This window comes from Chinchilla lanigera, unplaced genomic scaffold (assembly GCF_000276665.1).
Source record: "Chinchilla lanigera isolate Chin_1 unplaced genomic scaffold, ChiLan1.0 scaffold00053, whole genome shotgun sequence".
NCBI classification, from domain to species: Eukaryota; Metazoa; Chordata; class Mammalia; order Rodentia; family Chinchillidae; genus Chinchilla; species Chinchilla lanigera.
In genome coordinates this window covers 428,792-444,381 of record NW_004955454.1, presented here as the reverse complement: position 1 = coordinate 444,381, position 15,590 = coordinate 428,792, and the positions used below count along the sequence as shown (strand labels likewise).

The window sequence follows — 15,590 nt, the reverse complement described above, 5'->3', positions numbered from 1 at the left end:
CCCTCCCCCGCTCACACACACACACACACACACACACACACACACACACGTGCACAGGACTGTGCTGTCTGTTCTGCTCACTAGTGGGTCCCCATCCCAGGCACAGGTAGGGCTCGGCCACTCCTTGAATTTGCTGGAATGTGGACAGAACTCACCCTGCCTCATCCTCCACTTGCCTGGTGCAGAACTACTGCACACGGGCGTCTGGGTAGGGAAGGGGTGTCCCCCGGAGCACCAGCATAGCAGGCTACCTCAGAGGCTCACCTGAACTGTGGTCCCTGGGGTGGGGCATAGATGAACGCACCAGGCAATGGGTAACCCTCCTGTGGCTGTCTCCACAGCAGGCCAAGTTTGCCTTCTACCGCTGCGCTGCCCTGCTGCACTGGCAGCCGAGGCACGTCCTCTTCTGCATCCTGGCCTGGGAGCGCAGCGTCAGCGCCCGCCACTTCCTCTGGACCTACCTGGTGAGGTCAGGGTGTGGTGAGGCCAGGCTGGCTGCATGCTGTGTGGTCTGAGGGCTTTGGAGGGAGCATGGCTGGAGATCAGTGGTCCCTCCAGGCTGTCCCAGACAGTGACAGGTGGCTGTGCCCTCACCAGATGACCCGCAGCCAGCAAGAGTTCAGCATCCACCTGGCACAGGCCCTCAAGTACCTGCACAGCGGCCGCCATCACATGAAGACCTGGGCAATGCTCTTCATAGGTGGGTAGAGGGAGGGCCAGGCTTGGAGATCCCCAGGCCTAACCTGACCCACCCACCAGCAAGAAGGCAAGGACTGGGTGAGGGAGCTCGGGGCTGAGGAACAGCAGGAGTGACCTGGACCCCTGAAGAGATGGGAGCCTCTGGCCAGCTGCACCCCATTTTGCACAGGTTACACCATCTGCTACTTCCCCCAGGCCACGTCCCAGATGCTGAGCAACGGGGACATCAACCTGCTGCTCCACAGTAAGCAGCCCTGCCCCAGCCCTTCCTGCTCACAGCCCACAAGCCCTGCTCCGCATCCTAAGACCACTTCAAAGATGGCAGGACCGAGGCCCCTAGGAGTAGAGCTCTCCCAGCCCTCCAAGCCCAGGGCAGCAATAGGACAAGGACCCTGGCCTGAACAGAACCCGTCCCAGGGTCCACCTCTGCGTGCTGTCCTTTCCCCTCCCCAGGCCTCAGTCGTGACACCAGAGCTCACTCTTCAGCTCCCTCAAAACAAGGGCCCCACAGCTGCCTTGCAAATGGGGAAAGGAATTCTCTGGGACCTCAGTCAGACGGAATGAGGGGGGCTGCTCCCAGGCCAGGGTCACCTCTGACTTAACCCTTCTCTCCCAAAGCTTTTGAAGATCTCAAGAGAGACCCAGCACCCAGCATCCAGGAGTTTGCCACTAGGCAGCTCTGCTTCTTGCAGAAGGTGTCAGCCAGATTCCAGAAGTGACTTCCTGCTGTCCTCCCACCCTCCCACTCCTATCCACCCTCCAAGGCCAGCCTGGCACACAGAGCTTCACTGTATAACTTTTCCATTTGAAAGAAAGGTCTAGATTCGACAAAGAAATGTTGCACCTGTCAGCCGCCCACCTTCCACCCCATGGGCCTCCTGTCGTCAAGCCAAGCCCAGGAGACACTGGCAGGAAGGATAATGGGATGGGGGGAGGCTGCGAAGTCTGTGATGGATCCTGCAGATGGCCGCCCCTCCATTCCCAGAGATGGGGTCAACTTCATGTGACCTGAGCCCAAGTCCTAGGCACTCACAGCTGAATGGAGCTACCAGCCAAGGCCACGGCTTTCAGTCTGGGGCTTGGCAGTGGCTGAGGGACTGATGGTGGGGACAGACTCTCCAACCCAGCCTCTCTCTATCCTCCTCCTCCTGGTCAGACTGTCCCTGGGAGCTGGCAGCAGGCCCAGCCTAGCCCGGGTCACACCTCCCAGGTATGAAAGCGCTGAATTTGAGCTGCAAGGCCTGGGCTCTCTGGGCCTCTGATGTTCCATCTAAAATGCCATGGCCTCCTTGTGAGCGTCAGCTTACCCAGGGTGGAGAGGGCAGGTGGGCCTTGCCTTGCCTCTGGGGCCCAGTGCTCATCCTGAGTCACAGCAGGGATCTCCCTGCCAGACCAGCCAGCTTCCCACAGAGCGCTTGAGCAGGGTCTGCCCACTGCCCCTCCTCTCCTGGGCCTGTACTACTCTGACCACACCTGAGCTTACCTGCCTGGACACCACTCCCCACAACATCCGCCCAGGCCCAGTGGGCAAGCCCCACCCTCCTTAGGCCAAGCACCCCACCTCCCCAACAGAAACCTACCCATCTTCCCCCGAGCCCCGAGACTGTGCGCATCCTGGGTCAGGCCACGATGCCTGGGGCACAGGCCCTGGCACTTGGAGGAAGGATTGAAAAAATATAGCGACCTCCCCCAAATGTGCCATAGATATAGCTGAATGCCTGTGCTCAAGGAGAGGAGAGACTAAACAGTGACAGCCGGACCCAGCAGACCTCCAGCCAGGAGCCTCGGCCAGCTGGCCACACCCAGTCCCCTCCCTCGGTTCCAGAAGTGGAGCTGCCTAGCGGGCTTTTGGGTAGTTTTGCCTTTTCACATAGCCCACCCGCACCCTGACCTCATGGACACCCGCCTCAGAGCCCTCCGCTGCTTCAGCCCTCAGCTGGCAGTAGTGGTTTAGATCCAACCTGGCAGGTGATCTCACCTCAGGGTGAGCTTGCTAGCTGCCCCACTGGCTGCCCTGAGTCCCCTGTAGTTCCTCTTCCCTTCTGAAAAGTCTCACTTAGCAAAAGCTTTGGACTCCCAAGTGGGTTCCTGGAGCCAACACTGACTGGACAAGCCCCTCAGGCTCCGTGAATCTGTCCCTCACCTGGAAATGAGGCGGGGGCTGCTAGCCTAGTTCTGGGGACAGGCAAGCTCAAGGAACTCGGCTTGCAGCAGGAACTCTGTTACGGCACCTACAGGAACAGTAGTTCGATGCTAGGCCTGGTGGAGCAGGCGGGATACGGGGAGAGAGCGTCTCCTCCCCCACCGCAGTGCTCTCACTGTGAGTGTAAGTGGACAGGCCCAGGAGGGGACACCTGCCTTCGGTAGAATAAGCTTCTGACAAGGGCTCACCATGCAGCCTGTGCACAAGGCTCGCCCTTCTGGGAAAAGCAGAAACAGTGATCTCGGAGGGTCCAAAAGAGCCCCCCAGCCAAGCACAGAGTGGGTGCCGTGTGGGAGGAGAGAGAACAGGCTGGGGGGGTGCTGGGGAGAGAATGGCCAAAGGCTGGGCGGCAGATGCAGATGGACAGTGATCTGGATCCCTCTCTGGGGCTGAAGCACCAGCCGAGGTAGTGGCCAAGAGGAAGAGTCAGCAAAGGCCTGTGGGTGGCGTCCACGGGTGGGTGTCATTGCCTACGGGCCTTGGTGCGAGAACACTCCCAGCCCCTCTATGCTCAGCTAGGCCAGCCCTCGGCCCACGCTCTCAGGGGTGCCCCTGACCTCCTACACCCCTTTGCTCTATAGGCAGACAATCCCCAGATCGCGAGCCTACACCCAGAAGCAGGTAGCAGTGTGAGCCAGGCCCATAGGCAGCCTCTCCTCACTCAGGTGCCCTCAGTCAGGCAGGCAGCACTTGCCTTCCTTCTGCCCTAAGCCACAGGTGACCTCTGTACCTGAAGTTCACACCACCCCTTGCTGGGACCATTCCCTGGGCTGCAAGGCTGAGATGCAGGCCCTGCTGGAGGTGGAATAGGGAGCCTTCCCCTCTTTGTGGACCCAAAGCCGAGAAATTGCCACATGAACCCACCCTGACTTGCAGAGCAGCAACACTGGCGAACCAGCCTTGCCTCCTAATGGCCTGACCCCAAAACTGCAACCAGCAACCCATTAGTGGCCCAGCTCCACTCTGGTATACCAGGGATGCAGGCGCAAATTGGAGTGCAGGGTCTCAATACAGCCACCAGAGGGCACCATAGGACCACGCTGGAACCCCAGCCTATGGGGATCACAGGCTTCTGTCCCCTGGCAGCAGCCACAGACCCCAAGGCCACAATCCACCCCCACCTGGCCCTGCACACACTCTCCACGCACAACCACGGTTCCTGTTTTATTGCCTTTGAGTGTCCAGAGCATCCGACTGCCCCAGGATCCAATAATTTAAGGTGCCAAGAACAGCGGAGGGTAAGGGGCCGCCACCGAGGGGCTGGGCCCAGTGGTTAAAAATACACCCACCACTATGTCCAGGTCAGAGAGGAGACCTGTGGTAGAGGTGGGCTTGCTGGAGGTCACTGGCAGGAGGTCCAGAGATGGAGGCTGACCAGTCTCAGAGACACCGTGCCCTGGAGAGGGGCACAGGAGGCCAAGACATAAAACACACGGCTGCCTGACTCCTGGGACACAGAGCACTGAGGCACACGAAGACAGGCCAGTGGAGGTCAGCCAGGACAAGGGACAGCAAACTATCATAGGCCCTAGGCCCGGCCACGGCCTGAGCTACATGATGCAGCATTTGGTCTTGTGTGTGTTCGGGTCTTTGAACCGCAGTCTCTGTTTGGGCCGGTATTTCTCCAGGTAAGTGAGCTGCTTGCTGTTAATGGCGCCACGACGCTTCCTGGGGAGACGGGGTCAGTCAGAAGGTCACCCAGGCTCTGGCTTGGCCACCTGTCCACCCCACATATACACACGACAAATGGGCTGGGGTTTCTCCTTGTGGCCAATAGAACCCTTCCTGCCCTGCCTGGCACAGCCTTGGGCTGCAGGACCCGCAAGCAGAGGTGCTATGGGGGGCAACACCAACACGAAGGCCTGACTCCCTCCGTGCAGCCAGTCCTACTCAGGACTACGCCCCAGAGCCTGGGGAGAAACAGTGCAAGGTACCCACGTGTGCACTGGTATGTATGCACATGTGCCCATGTATATGAGCACGTGTGTCCTGGCATGACATGTTTGAGAGTGTATATGTATACGTATCAATGTTCCTGTGTGCATGTCACCCAGGCTCCCTCAGGATACTTGCAGCTGCAGGTATAATCATGTCAGGTGGCAAGTAGGGACAAGCATACTTTAGGAAGACTGCCGAGTCCTGGCAGAGGCTGTCTCAGGAAAAACAAGAGTGCACCCACCAAGACTGTATGTGTGTGTGTCAAACTTGTGTATGCACACTCACACAGGCTGGGGGGGTGATACAGAATCAGCCACTCTTGTCCCTGCCTGGCTGAGTAGGCAGATGGGAGCCCTCCCAGGGGAGGTAACCAAGTGACTAGAAGGCAGCTGGTAACAAACCTCCAAGGAGGGTAAGGAGAGGCCAAGCCAGGGATAACAGGCTGGAGGGCTGCAAGGCTCTGGAGCTAGTATCCCTGTGCATAGATGAGGCACTGGCAGGTTTTGAGGTTCCTGCTTCCCATTGAGAGGCTGGACCAGATCCAAGGTCCTCAGCACATGGCAGGGTCACCAGGTGTTGTGACTTGTAGCTAGATATCCCCCCAAAGACTCATCTGCTCTCATAAGTGGGGCTGTTCGGAACTGGCTGGATCTAGGGTGTGTGATACTGTGATTAAGAGTGTGTGGTACTAAATTAGTCCACTGATTGGAATTAGCCTAGCTCTGGGTGTGGCTGAATGACAGAAGCCTCACCTGAGTGTGGGTGGCACCACCCAAAAAGCTTATAGCCTGGATGAGATAAAACATGGAAGGCAGGCTGCTGATGCCTACTGCTTGCTGCCTTCTGCCTGCCACACCATGAATTGTTTCACCTCTTTGATGTCCCTCCACTATGTGCCACCCTGCGTTAGAGCCATCTGACTATGGACTGAAACCTCTACAAACAGAGCTAAAATAAATCTCTCCTCCTTTAACTCTGGGTGGCAAACACTGTCTCAGCAGTGAGAAAAGTAAAGACGCCAGGGGCATTAAGCGGATGGTCCTGGCTGCTCCTTTGGCCAGCTGCAGAGGTGGAGCACAGCCATCCTGCACCCCTGCTGCTGCTGGCTCTCAGCTCCTGACTATCCAGGGATGGCTCAAGGCTGGTCCAGCCCTGCTGGCTCAGGCAGCCTCAGACCAAGGGAACCACATGAGCAGAGAGGAGAGCTGTGATAGGGGTGGGGTTGTTGGAGGTCGCTGCACTACCAGAGGGGTGTGTAAAGAAAGGCCACAGAGACAGCCCAGGCCCCCAAACACTTGCCCACTCAGCCCCACAGCTGGCCACTCACTGCCGGATAAACTGGATGGCATCTTCATACTTCATCCCACTCTCAATGAGGGCCAGTGCCACCAAGACTGGAGCCCTGCAAACAGAGAGCAGAGCTGAGATGACCTGAGCCTCTCTACCCTGGCCCTCCCCTGACAGGCTGTCTACTAAGGATGCAGGGTATGGGGAGCGTTCACAGGGGCCAGACCTCGCCCCAGTTCCTTCATGTCCCCTGTGAAGGGCACACACTTGGAGATCAGCCCAATTGCCTGGGTCTAGATCCTGACTCTCTCCTAAGCCTCCTATGCAACCTCAGGGGGTCTTCCTGCCTGTCTCTCTGTGCCTCATGGGTAGAATGTGCCATAGAAGGATAAACGAAGGCACACAAATGAAGGCCTTAGCTCAGGTCTGTCCCAGGGTAAGGGCTTAGTACAGGCTGGCTGAGAACCCTAATCAGCTGCTCCTTGGACCAAAATGGGGGACTCCACTGCCCAGGTCCTTTCAACCAGATGCAGGCTGCTTATCCTTCTCTGAGCAGAGATCCATTCACGGCCCAGCTCACCGGGGTGCCCTTGTGTCTGGGGAGGAGCACAGGGCAGCCACCACTGCAGGAAGGAGTCAGATCAGACTTTGGGAAGGACTTCCTCCCTGCCAGGCCACTAGCGGGTTTATCAGGGAAGCCTTGACCTTGGGGTGTCAGGCCTCAACCTTGGGCTGTCAGGATGATCACGTGGATGTGGCCCAAGCTGGAAAGTGAGAAAGTCTGACTACAAGACCCCAAGCTCTAAGAGCGCTCCCAGCAACAGCAGCACCCGAGGACCAGAGCCCCACTCCCCCCGCACTTGCCCTCCCTCCCTCCCCACTCCCCCAACTCACCGTCCCAGGCCTGCCACACAGTGCACGGCTACACAGCTGCCAGGATCATCGCAGAACTTGGCCCTCAGCAGGCTCAGCCAGTCCTCCACCACCTTGCTGGGTGGGGGTGCCCCATCATCAAATGGCCAGTCCTGTGGGTGAACCAGCCCATGAGGACCCCAACTTGTAGGGGTTGGAGTGCTCACCCTGCCACACTGTGTCTGCTGGGAGAGGAAGAGAATGCCAGCAGCTAGCGAGATGGCTGGCTGGGCTGCGGGCACCTTGCTGCCGACACCTAACTCCCTGACCCTGCCCACTTCAGCTTAGCCCACCAGGGTGCCTTCCTGAATCACCCCATCCTTTCAGGGTACAAGCTCCCGGGGAGCCCCATATGGGCCCTCCACCCACCCCTATCAGCCCAAGAAGTGGTCCCTCCAACCTGGACATCAGTGGCTGGCCTGAGGGGACCTGTCCCCTGCAGTAATGCACAAGCCTGCCACCCCAGCCTCCAGGGCCGCCACACAGGCCAGGTACCACAAAGCGTAAAGACAGGGATGTGGATGAGACCATGTTTCTGGGAGTTGGACCCTGCATACCAGCGGGACCCAGGCTGGGGAGGCAAGGCCAGTCCCTATCAGAGGCGGCCCAACCCAGGGTGCACTGCAGGGGGACAAGATGTTCATATACTGGTAAGGCAGGTGCACAAGGGACTGCTCCAGAATTCACACTGATTACTATTGGGGTGGACCCACATGGGCCTATGGGTGCTGCCTTAAATCTAACCTAGATCCTTCTGCTTGCTGGGAAAGGGAAGCAGGGGCTGCTGAGATGCCCTCTGCCAAGATGTGCCTAGGTGCCTTTGTCTTGAATCCTTCCAAGCAACTATACTTTCAGGTGAGGACCCTGAGGCTCACAGTGGCCTGTGAGGTCCCACAGATGGAAAGAGACAATGGTGGGATTCAGCATAGGCCTTTGTGATCCCAGAGGACAGATTTTTTCCCACACACACACCCTCCAGCTCCCAGGCAATGGCTGCTACACAGAGTAACAGCTATGGACAAGAAGGATAGGGAGAACCACACACCCAGCTGCCTAGGGTACAAAGCCCATGTGCCAGGGGCTGGGGGACCTCACGGGGCTGGCTCTGGGGCTCTTAGTACTGAGGTCTAGCCCACAGGCATATGGCCACAGAGCTCCCCATCCTCCACCTAAACTGGGTCCTTGGGGCTACAGGAGCCAAGGAAACAGCCCCAAGGGTCCCCCATAGCCTCCACAGAGGGCCTCCCCCTGCCCGCCTGCTGCCCAGAGACAAAGCTCCAGACAAAAAGTAGTGAGAGGCTGAGACAAGACCCCTGGGAAGGCTGCGCTCCCCACCAGGCAGGCTGCTGGGCTCAGGCCAGCCCCATGGCAAGCACACCTGGTAGGCAGGGCCACATTGTACATGAGCGCCACTCCCCAAGGCACCCTCATGTCACTGGTTATGTGGCCTCAGATCAGAACAGACCTCATGCCTTGCTTTTCCCAAGGTGGAACCATATAAGGGGCTGCAGGCTGCCGTATGGCTGAGATTTGGTGCTGTCTGGTGGGATATAGACACACCCCCACCTCAACACATAAGAGGACCCACCACAGGAGCTTCGGCTTTGACCAACAAACCCATCCCCTGCCTCATGGCCCAAGCCTGAGAAAAGGGAGCCCAGGAGGGGTGACTTTCTCTTGATCACATGTCCCAACCTCTAGCCTCCTCCAGGTGCCCACACACCTATGGCCCAGACACCCAAGTAACACGAGAGAGGCCCATGTGCTGGCCTCTCAGCAAGAAACGTCCACCCACCTGCCAAGCCTTACCCCCAGGGCAGTCACCGTGCCCCCTGTGCCCCCTCACCACAACAGTGATGCCGTCCTTCTCCAAGGGGGCTTTGTCGTAGGTCACCTCGCACACGCGCACCACTGTGGTGGCCCCGTACTTCTTCAGGTCCTGGCAGGGTGCGAAGAACGAGCAGGTCGGGCAGGGGCTGGGCGCTCAGGACCAAAGCCCTAGCTAGGACATGGCTGAATGCCTCAGGCCCAGGGAAGAACTGTGTCCCGCTCGAAGGCCCCTCCAGGGCTGTGTCTCCACAGTAAGACAGTGTGGACTCAGGCCCAGTGACTGGAAGATGGTCTCGCCTAATGATCCAGGTGCCTGTTCCTCAGCTACCCAGACAGGCAGGCATCCCCATCTATGTGTACCATAACCCACACTCAGCAGCTGTGATAGCCCACTGCATGTCACCTCCAGCCGCCGCAGTGCTCAGCACCCCAACTCTTACCAGAAGGGTCTCATTTACTAGACAAAGGCCCTGGTCTCCCAGCATGCTGGGCCCCTTCCTGCTTTCCCTGCATGAATGGGTCTCTGAGAAGCAGGCCCCACAGGCAGGAGGCCTTGGAGCCAGCAGGGCAGCCAGAATGGGGATGCTGCACATCCATAGGGAAACCCCGTGCTGACCAGCCAAAAGGTCATCAAGCTCACAGCCAGACAAGGGATATTTATACCCAGGGCACGGGCAGGGCCAACACCACCCCCACCTGCTGCTGGTAGATATTCTGGGAGTGGTGAGGGAACACTAGGCCCTGCTGGTCATACAATGGGAACACCAGACACAGAGAGGCCAGGGCCCAACTATTCTAAGAAAACAGGGAGCAAGGGGGAATGCCCACCTCTGAGGTCACAGGGATACCTCAGAATCCCTCTGTGCCTTCGGTGGAGGAAGCTGCTGTCTTGCTCAGGACTGAGCTCTGACCCTAGCCACACACTGAGCCTTCCCTAATACTGTTCACACACTGAGCCCTGGTCATACTCTGGACCATGAACCTGGCCGGGCACTGGGCCCTCATCCTGGTCACACACTGAGCCCTTGTCCTGGTCATACCCTAAGCCCTAGCCCCAGTCACTCATAGTGCTGTGCTTACCAGTCCTTCCCGGGGCCCTGCTGTTATTTCAAGGGTCTCTCAGCTGTGGGAGGGGACAGTCGCCATCAGCAGAGCACTGGGCTCAGTGTCCAGGGTCCGGGCTCCTCATACAGTTCCCCATGCCCACTCACATCCACATCCCCCTGTGACTGTACCAAGCCTGCACCAACTCATCTCACATCAGGGATGGGAGAGCTGAGAGATGGGTCTGCAAAATGCCTCATGCAGTGGGTTCCGTAACTGGCCCTCATACAGCCCCCGCCCTGTAAACGGCCCTGGGTCTGCAAACACACACACAGCTCTAATAGTCTGTTCCCAACACGGACTCTAATACACCTAGTCACAAGCGTGGGGGTCTTGGGCAGCAGGCATCTCTTCCTGCCACCCCTTGAGGGGCCAATGGTCACTCCCTCCTGTGTCCAACTCAGTTCTAGCCTAGGTGTTGTCCTACCACATAGAGTCCTCACCTCCACCTGCCTGGATTCACACAGGCTCAAGTTCCACTGCTCACATGCTGGCCCCAGGGAACCCACTGGACCCTGAGACTCCTCACTCCCAAGCCCCCCAAACGTCTCCATGTACCCCATCCAGGACCCTGTAACAGGTGCCTGAGCTCAGCTGCACACAGAGAGAACTGGGCATGGACAGCTCTGCATCCCCTCGCCAGCCCGGGCCTATAACTGCTTGCCAGGCTTCTCAGGCACTCTGTCCACCACCCACCCCGCCCCACTTACCTCCATGAAGGTGCTGAGAGTGGCGTCAGTGGGGTTGTGCGTGATGAGGAAGCGCATGTTTCGGTAGCTCACCTCCACTGGGGCAGGCCGGTTCATTCGCGCCATGCCTTCCGAAGGCAGAGGGCAGGGTGGGAGGGGGCTGCTGCAGAGAGGGCTGGAGGCACGGCCAGAGGAGCCCCCACCAGCCTCAGAAAACTGAGTAGAGCAATATCCTTGTACTTATCTGAGAGAAAGGATTTTTAAAAACCCACCCGTACACCCTGCACAAATATTGTACAAATACTTGGGAAAGGGAAAGGAAGCTGCTCAATGTTTGGATAATTAAAAAAGAAAACCCAAACCAACCCCCCGAAAAAAGGAGCGAAACAGTCCCCCAAAGTAAGATGGGCAATTCCAAACTCCTGTCTCTCAGAGCTGGCTAAAAATAAAGGGGATAACAACCACCCAAAAATTCAGCAAGGAACATTTAAAAACCCCACAGTGAATGTGGCCACCATGCAGTGCCTAGGGTGGGTCCTTCAACGGGGACAGCCTCTCAGCATTGGGCAACAGCCCCCTTTGTTCCAAGGTGGGCTCCAAACCCCCAAGGTCTGGAGGAAAACTGAACTTGAACAGAACCAATTCTGGCAGCCGTGGGGCAGAGATCACAGTTGCGGGAGGCAGGAGGTCTCTGATGCACCGGCCCTCGGTCACGTTACCCCATTGGGTTATGGCAAGTCCTGGAGGGTGGAAGGGGCTCAGTCAGCACAGCTGATCCCAGGCCTGGCAGCAGAAGCCATCAGCAGGCGAGGGTCATGGTGAGGGCCAAAGGCGCGTGGCTTCCTCAGCAGCAGGCTCGGGAAATGTTGGGCACGGCAGTGCTCAGAGCTGGCCCACAAGGGCCACTCCATTGATTGCAGGCTGGTCCTCAGCAGGCAACATCTGGGGGAGGAGAAGAAAATGAATGGCCTCCTTCTGCCTCAGTCCCCCTATGTGAAAACCCAAGGAAGGACAGAGGCCCAGCCCTAAGGAGAAAGGACATCCAGGCACAATCACCAGGATGGAGAGGAGGAGCACAGGAAGAGGATACCAGACACACCCCCTCCAGCACGCTAAACCCCAACAAGCAGACTCCATGTCTACCTGCCCCCAAGCTTGGCCCTGCCTGAGTCACCAGATATCCCACCCTACACACAATCTTAGGACAGTCGCTTTTCCTCAGGCTTACTGGCCACTGACGAATGGCAGAGCCCAGGTCACTCTGGACCTCAGGGAAAAGCGCTCAGGACAGTGAGACCTACCCAGCTGGGAACCGCTGTCACTTCCCCATCCTGGCCTCTGCCCCTGCCCCTGATTGCTCACAGGCTGGCTAAGCAAGGAGGAAAACAAGCTGCCTTGCCCTTTAGGAGCTCAGAGTGGACCGGCTGCCAGGCACATGCCAGGGTGGTGACAGCACAGGTGGCTGGAGTGAGGTCTAACCAGCATGGGGCCTTGAGGAAGGACACTGCTTGGGGTCATAAAATCAGCCCCCAGTACCTCCACCCCTTGCCTCTCTCCCTCTCTGGATTAAACAGCTCCTAAAGTCCCCAGGAGCATCAGCCCTCTCTACCCACAGAGGGGCCAGGAGACCTTGGGCATGTGACTGGCCTCTCGGGGCCTCCGTTTCCCTATCTGCACAACAAAAAAAACACAGAAGATGCTTCCAGCGTCCCTCTACTGTGACTCAATGGTTAGCAGACCCTTTGAGTCATGGATTCACCCCAACCCCCATTTCCCACCACTCCTGTGTGTCCACACCCCTGCCTCTTCCACCCAAGGAAAAAGCCCCTTACAGGACCACACCTGGCAGTCTTCCATCCCTCCCCTGCCCACCACCTCTTACCTCTTTCCCTGCCCAGCACCCTTTTCTCCAGCTGCCCAGCAGGCAGCTGTGCTCCCAGAGCCACAGCCAGGGTGAGGAAGGGTCAGTGGGACTCCAGATTTGGAGGCACCACTGCTGGCCTTGAGCTGTGAGCACAGGCCTCACTGTCCCAGCTCTGCCTATGCAGGAAAGTATGGACTTTTCAGCCTGCCCTCCATCCCAACATAGGCTCGGTGCTCCCAGGCTCAGGGCAGGGGCTGCATCCACATCCCAGCCTCAACCCCCAGAGTGGGAACACCCCCAGAGTGGGAACACCCCCGATAAGAGGGGAAGGCAGAGGGAAGGAGTTTTGTCCCTGGTTGAGCCGTCCAGGTCCCCAACCTGTGCCCACTCAGTGCAAGCAACTACCCTAATACTATGAGGAAAGCCGGCTCAGTGCTACAGCACACAAACGCCTGGGAGCCTCCTGGGGCTGTGCGTGTGCACACCAGAGACACACTCATGTTTATAAAGGTAAAGGAGGGAAAGGGCCCAAGATCACCACGGGACTCCAGAGCCTCTCTTGAGAGTCTGACCCCACCACCCACAGGGGCTGCAGACCGGATAACCCAGGGTTACAGCACATGGCCTGCTCTGCTGCCCAGTGCCAGAGGACAGCGCCTCCTGGCTGAGAGTGGGAGAGCCGCCAGGCAGAGGGGGCCTGAGTCATCCCACACTGCTCTCACAGGGGCCCAGTTATCAGAGGCCTGCAAGGGGCTGGGGCTAGACTGGGCTGGGTCAGCAGCAGGCATCAGAGCCTGGGCTAGACCGGGTCTAGGTTGGACCAGCAGGGCTGGTGTTTTGCCACTTCCCACCACTCGCCTCTGTAGTCTGGGCCCCCACCCCAGGAAAGCAGGGATGTGAGGCCCTCCTACCCCAGAAACCCCCCTGTGGCCCAACCCTACCTTATGGCTGGCCCCTAGGGAAGAGTCCCCTCTCTAACCCACACCCCCGGTGAGGTCACCAAGAAGCTCAGAGATGAAGGACTAAAGAGACTCCAGCTGCAGGGGAGGAGGCCAGGCTGCTGCTCCCAGAGCCCTGCACCCACCCCTGAAAGAGCTCACCCAAGACCTGTGGTCCCCACCTGCCATCCCCCATCCCAGTAACTCCAGGCTGCCCCGCCTCTACCCCCAGGCAGTGAGCACTCCCTGCGGCCCAACTCTAGTCTCCCCATCTGTAAAGCAAGCACAGGCTATCTGCCCCCCTCTGCTGTGAGCCTTTGCTGGCCCAGCCACCATGCCCACTCCCTATGCCACCCTACTGGGTTTAAGCTCCTCCTTCCCTCTGGCCCTCCCCTTCCTGGGATCCTGGCCCGGCCTCCTCTGGCCCGTGCCCCAGCCCTCTGCTTTTTGCAGAACCGCTCCTTTTCAAAACCCTTCCAGGGAGTCCCATCTGAGTCTCTTTGCCAGATGAGGAAACAAGCCAGGGAGAGATAGAAGGACATTCTCTGGTCCTCGGCCAGACCCTGTGCGCACTAAGTGGGTTTTCTCAACCTCAAGTCCAAGGCAGCAAGAACAACATTGAATCGCAGCGTGAAGAAAAGGAAACAGATTCAGGGAGGCACAGATAGTTAAGGAGTTTGAATCACTCGGACTTCAGAAAGGAAGGGGCCCTTCTGAACACGCGACCCTCGGATACTGGAGGAGGTGTCGGGAGGCTTAGGTTCGGTCGTGGGCTGCGAGCCCCAGAGGCCGCTGGGGTTATGCGTGCGGTGAGGGGCTCGCCGGCCCCCAGGCGTTAGCGGGGGCTTCCCACCCGCTCACCAGGGTGCCACCTCCCGGGGCGGGGCCAGGGTCCCCCGAGGGTCCGGAGGGTCCCGCCCGCACCCTCTCCTGGCTCACCCGCGCCCGAGGGCTCGCCGCCGCCTCCATGCGCCTGCCGGGCGGGCCGCGCTGCGCCCGAGACCCGGGCGCGCCCTCCCGCAGCGCCGGCTCTGCTGATCCGGCCCGGCTGCTATTTATAGCGCCCGGCGTCACGTGGGGGGCGGTGACCGGCCGTGGACCGGGATAACGGGCTCCGCACCTGCCGCCTAAAGATAGCCGCGCAGGGCCCGCGGGAAACAAAGGGCGGCGGCAAGCTGGTGAGGAAAAGGAAGCGCGGCAGGCGCAGGAAGGGGAGCGGCCGCTGGGCCTCCGCGGGCGCACTGACCACCGGGCCGGCTGCCCGGCCGAGCGGAAGGAAGGGTTCTCGCCCCGGAGAGGAGGGCGGCAAGAGTCCACGCAGCCCAGCGAGCACAGAAATCGCCCAGCCCCGCAGTCCCCTGCCCGGCTTATCAGCCCAACAGCAAGGTTGTCTCCGTTTTCCCAGCAGCGCGCACTGCTATCTCCTTGTCTGACACTCACAACACCCCTGTGGGTGGTTGCTCTCGTCCTCCCAGCAGACAGCTTGGGAAACTGAGGCACGGGATCTAGAAGCAACTCAGGCTGCAGGACCAGGCAGGAGTCACCCCAAGAGCTGCTACCACACTCCTCCACGTGCACTGCCCCACCCCATGAAGCCCTCCAGACCCAAGCCACCCCACCCCACCCCACCCCCGACTCTCTCCTGAGTTGCTGATATCCCCCACCAACAGGGCTCTGGCTTGGCCTCCCCAGAACACAAGTCCAAGAACTCACGTGCTCCCCAGACTGTGCGCTCCAGTGGAACCTGGTGTAACTGTCACCTCCACACCTGCCCTGGCCTCAGAGACCCTGAGCGCAATGCCCAGGACTCTTAGAGCCCCTTGTGCACTGGGTCCCCTGAGGCCTCGCCTTGCTGGGAACTTCGCTCTGAGCCCAGCTCCCAGTCAGACAGCCTGGCCCCTGCAATCAGCGGTCAGCACAGGGAGGGGGTGGACCGGGCAAGCTGGCCAGTGGCCCAGCAGAAAACACCCCCACACACACACTCTCTCCTAGAGAGCACCCAGTTAGCCCAACCTGGCACAGCTGTGTGGTCTTCCCTTGCTTCCTGCCACCCCTCAGTGCTGTGCCCGGAGGGGAAGCACTCATAGGAGTTCACTCCTCCGAGCCAGGCGCCCCTGGAACCCCCA

General features: G+C 59.2%; 2 protein-coding genes across 5 annotated transcripts in view; one reads left to right on the top strand and one right to left on the bottom strand.

The window, feature by feature from the left end:
• The window catches only part of Mroh5 (maestro heat-like repeat family member 5), a 60,573-nt gene extending 59,048 nt beyond the window's left edge, over positions 1 to 1,525 (top strand). Inside the window, exons 27-30 of the mRNA XM_013520004.1 lie at positions 342 to 464; positions 598 to 700; positions 869 to 943; positions 1,318 to 1,525. Of these exons, the coding sequence (XP_013375458.1) occupies positions 342 to 464; positions 598 to 700; positions 869 to 943; positions 1,318 to 1,418 (402 nt within the window). The 3' untranslated portion in view covers positions 1,419 to 1,525. The remainder of the gene's footprint in view (positions 1 to 341; positions 465 to 597; positions 701 to 868; positions 944 to 1,317) is intronic.
• A 2,528-nt stretch (positions 1,526 to 4,053) lies between these two features.
• Positions 4,054 to 15,331, bottom strand: Ptp4a3 (protein tyrosine phosphatase type IVA, member 3). 4 transcript variants are annotated; one of them, XM_013520281.1, is made up of 6 exons: positions 15,178 to 15,331; positions 10,684 to 11,604; positions 8,835 to 8,978; positions 7,022 to 7,152; positions 6,168 to 6,242; positions 4,054 to 4,570 (listed from the first exon to the last, which is right to left on the bottom strand). In XM_013520281.1, exons 2-6 carry the CDS (start codon positions 10,786 to 10,788, stop codon positions 4,453 to 4,455), a joined length of 573 nt encoding a protein of 190 aa, XP_013375735.1. In that variant the 5' UTR covers positions 10,789 to 11,604; positions 15,178 to 15,331; the 3' UTR covers positions 4,054 to 4,452. The 4 variants fall into 4 exon arrangements, with proteins under 4 accessions (XP_013375735.1, XP_013375734.1, XP_005395780.1 ...); XM_013520280.1 differs by lacking the exon at positions 15,178 to 15,331 and adding an exon at positions 14,404 to 14,604; XM_005395723.2 differs by lacking the exon at positions 15,178 to 15,331 and adding an exon at positions 14,404 to 14,590 and having other exon boundaries at positions 8,886 to 8,978.
• Between the last annotated feature and the right edge of the window lie 259 nt (positions 15,332 to 15,590).

Excerpts from the sequence above, each read along its gene's own strand:
- Ptp4a3 (XM_013520281.1), bottom strand. The coding sequence starts at position 10,788 with ATGGCGCGAATGAACCGGCCTGCCCCAGTGGAGGTGAGCTACCGAAAC. Across the intron at positions 7,153-8,834 it reads CTGGGGGTAAGGCTTGGCAG|GACTGGCCATTTGATGATGG; the intron begins GTGGGTGGACGT and ends GTTCACCCACAG. Across the intron at positions 4,571-6,167 it reads GCCATCCAGTTTATCCGGCA|GAAGCGTCGTGGCGCCATTA; the intron begins GTGAGTGGCCAG and ends CCGTCTCCCCAG.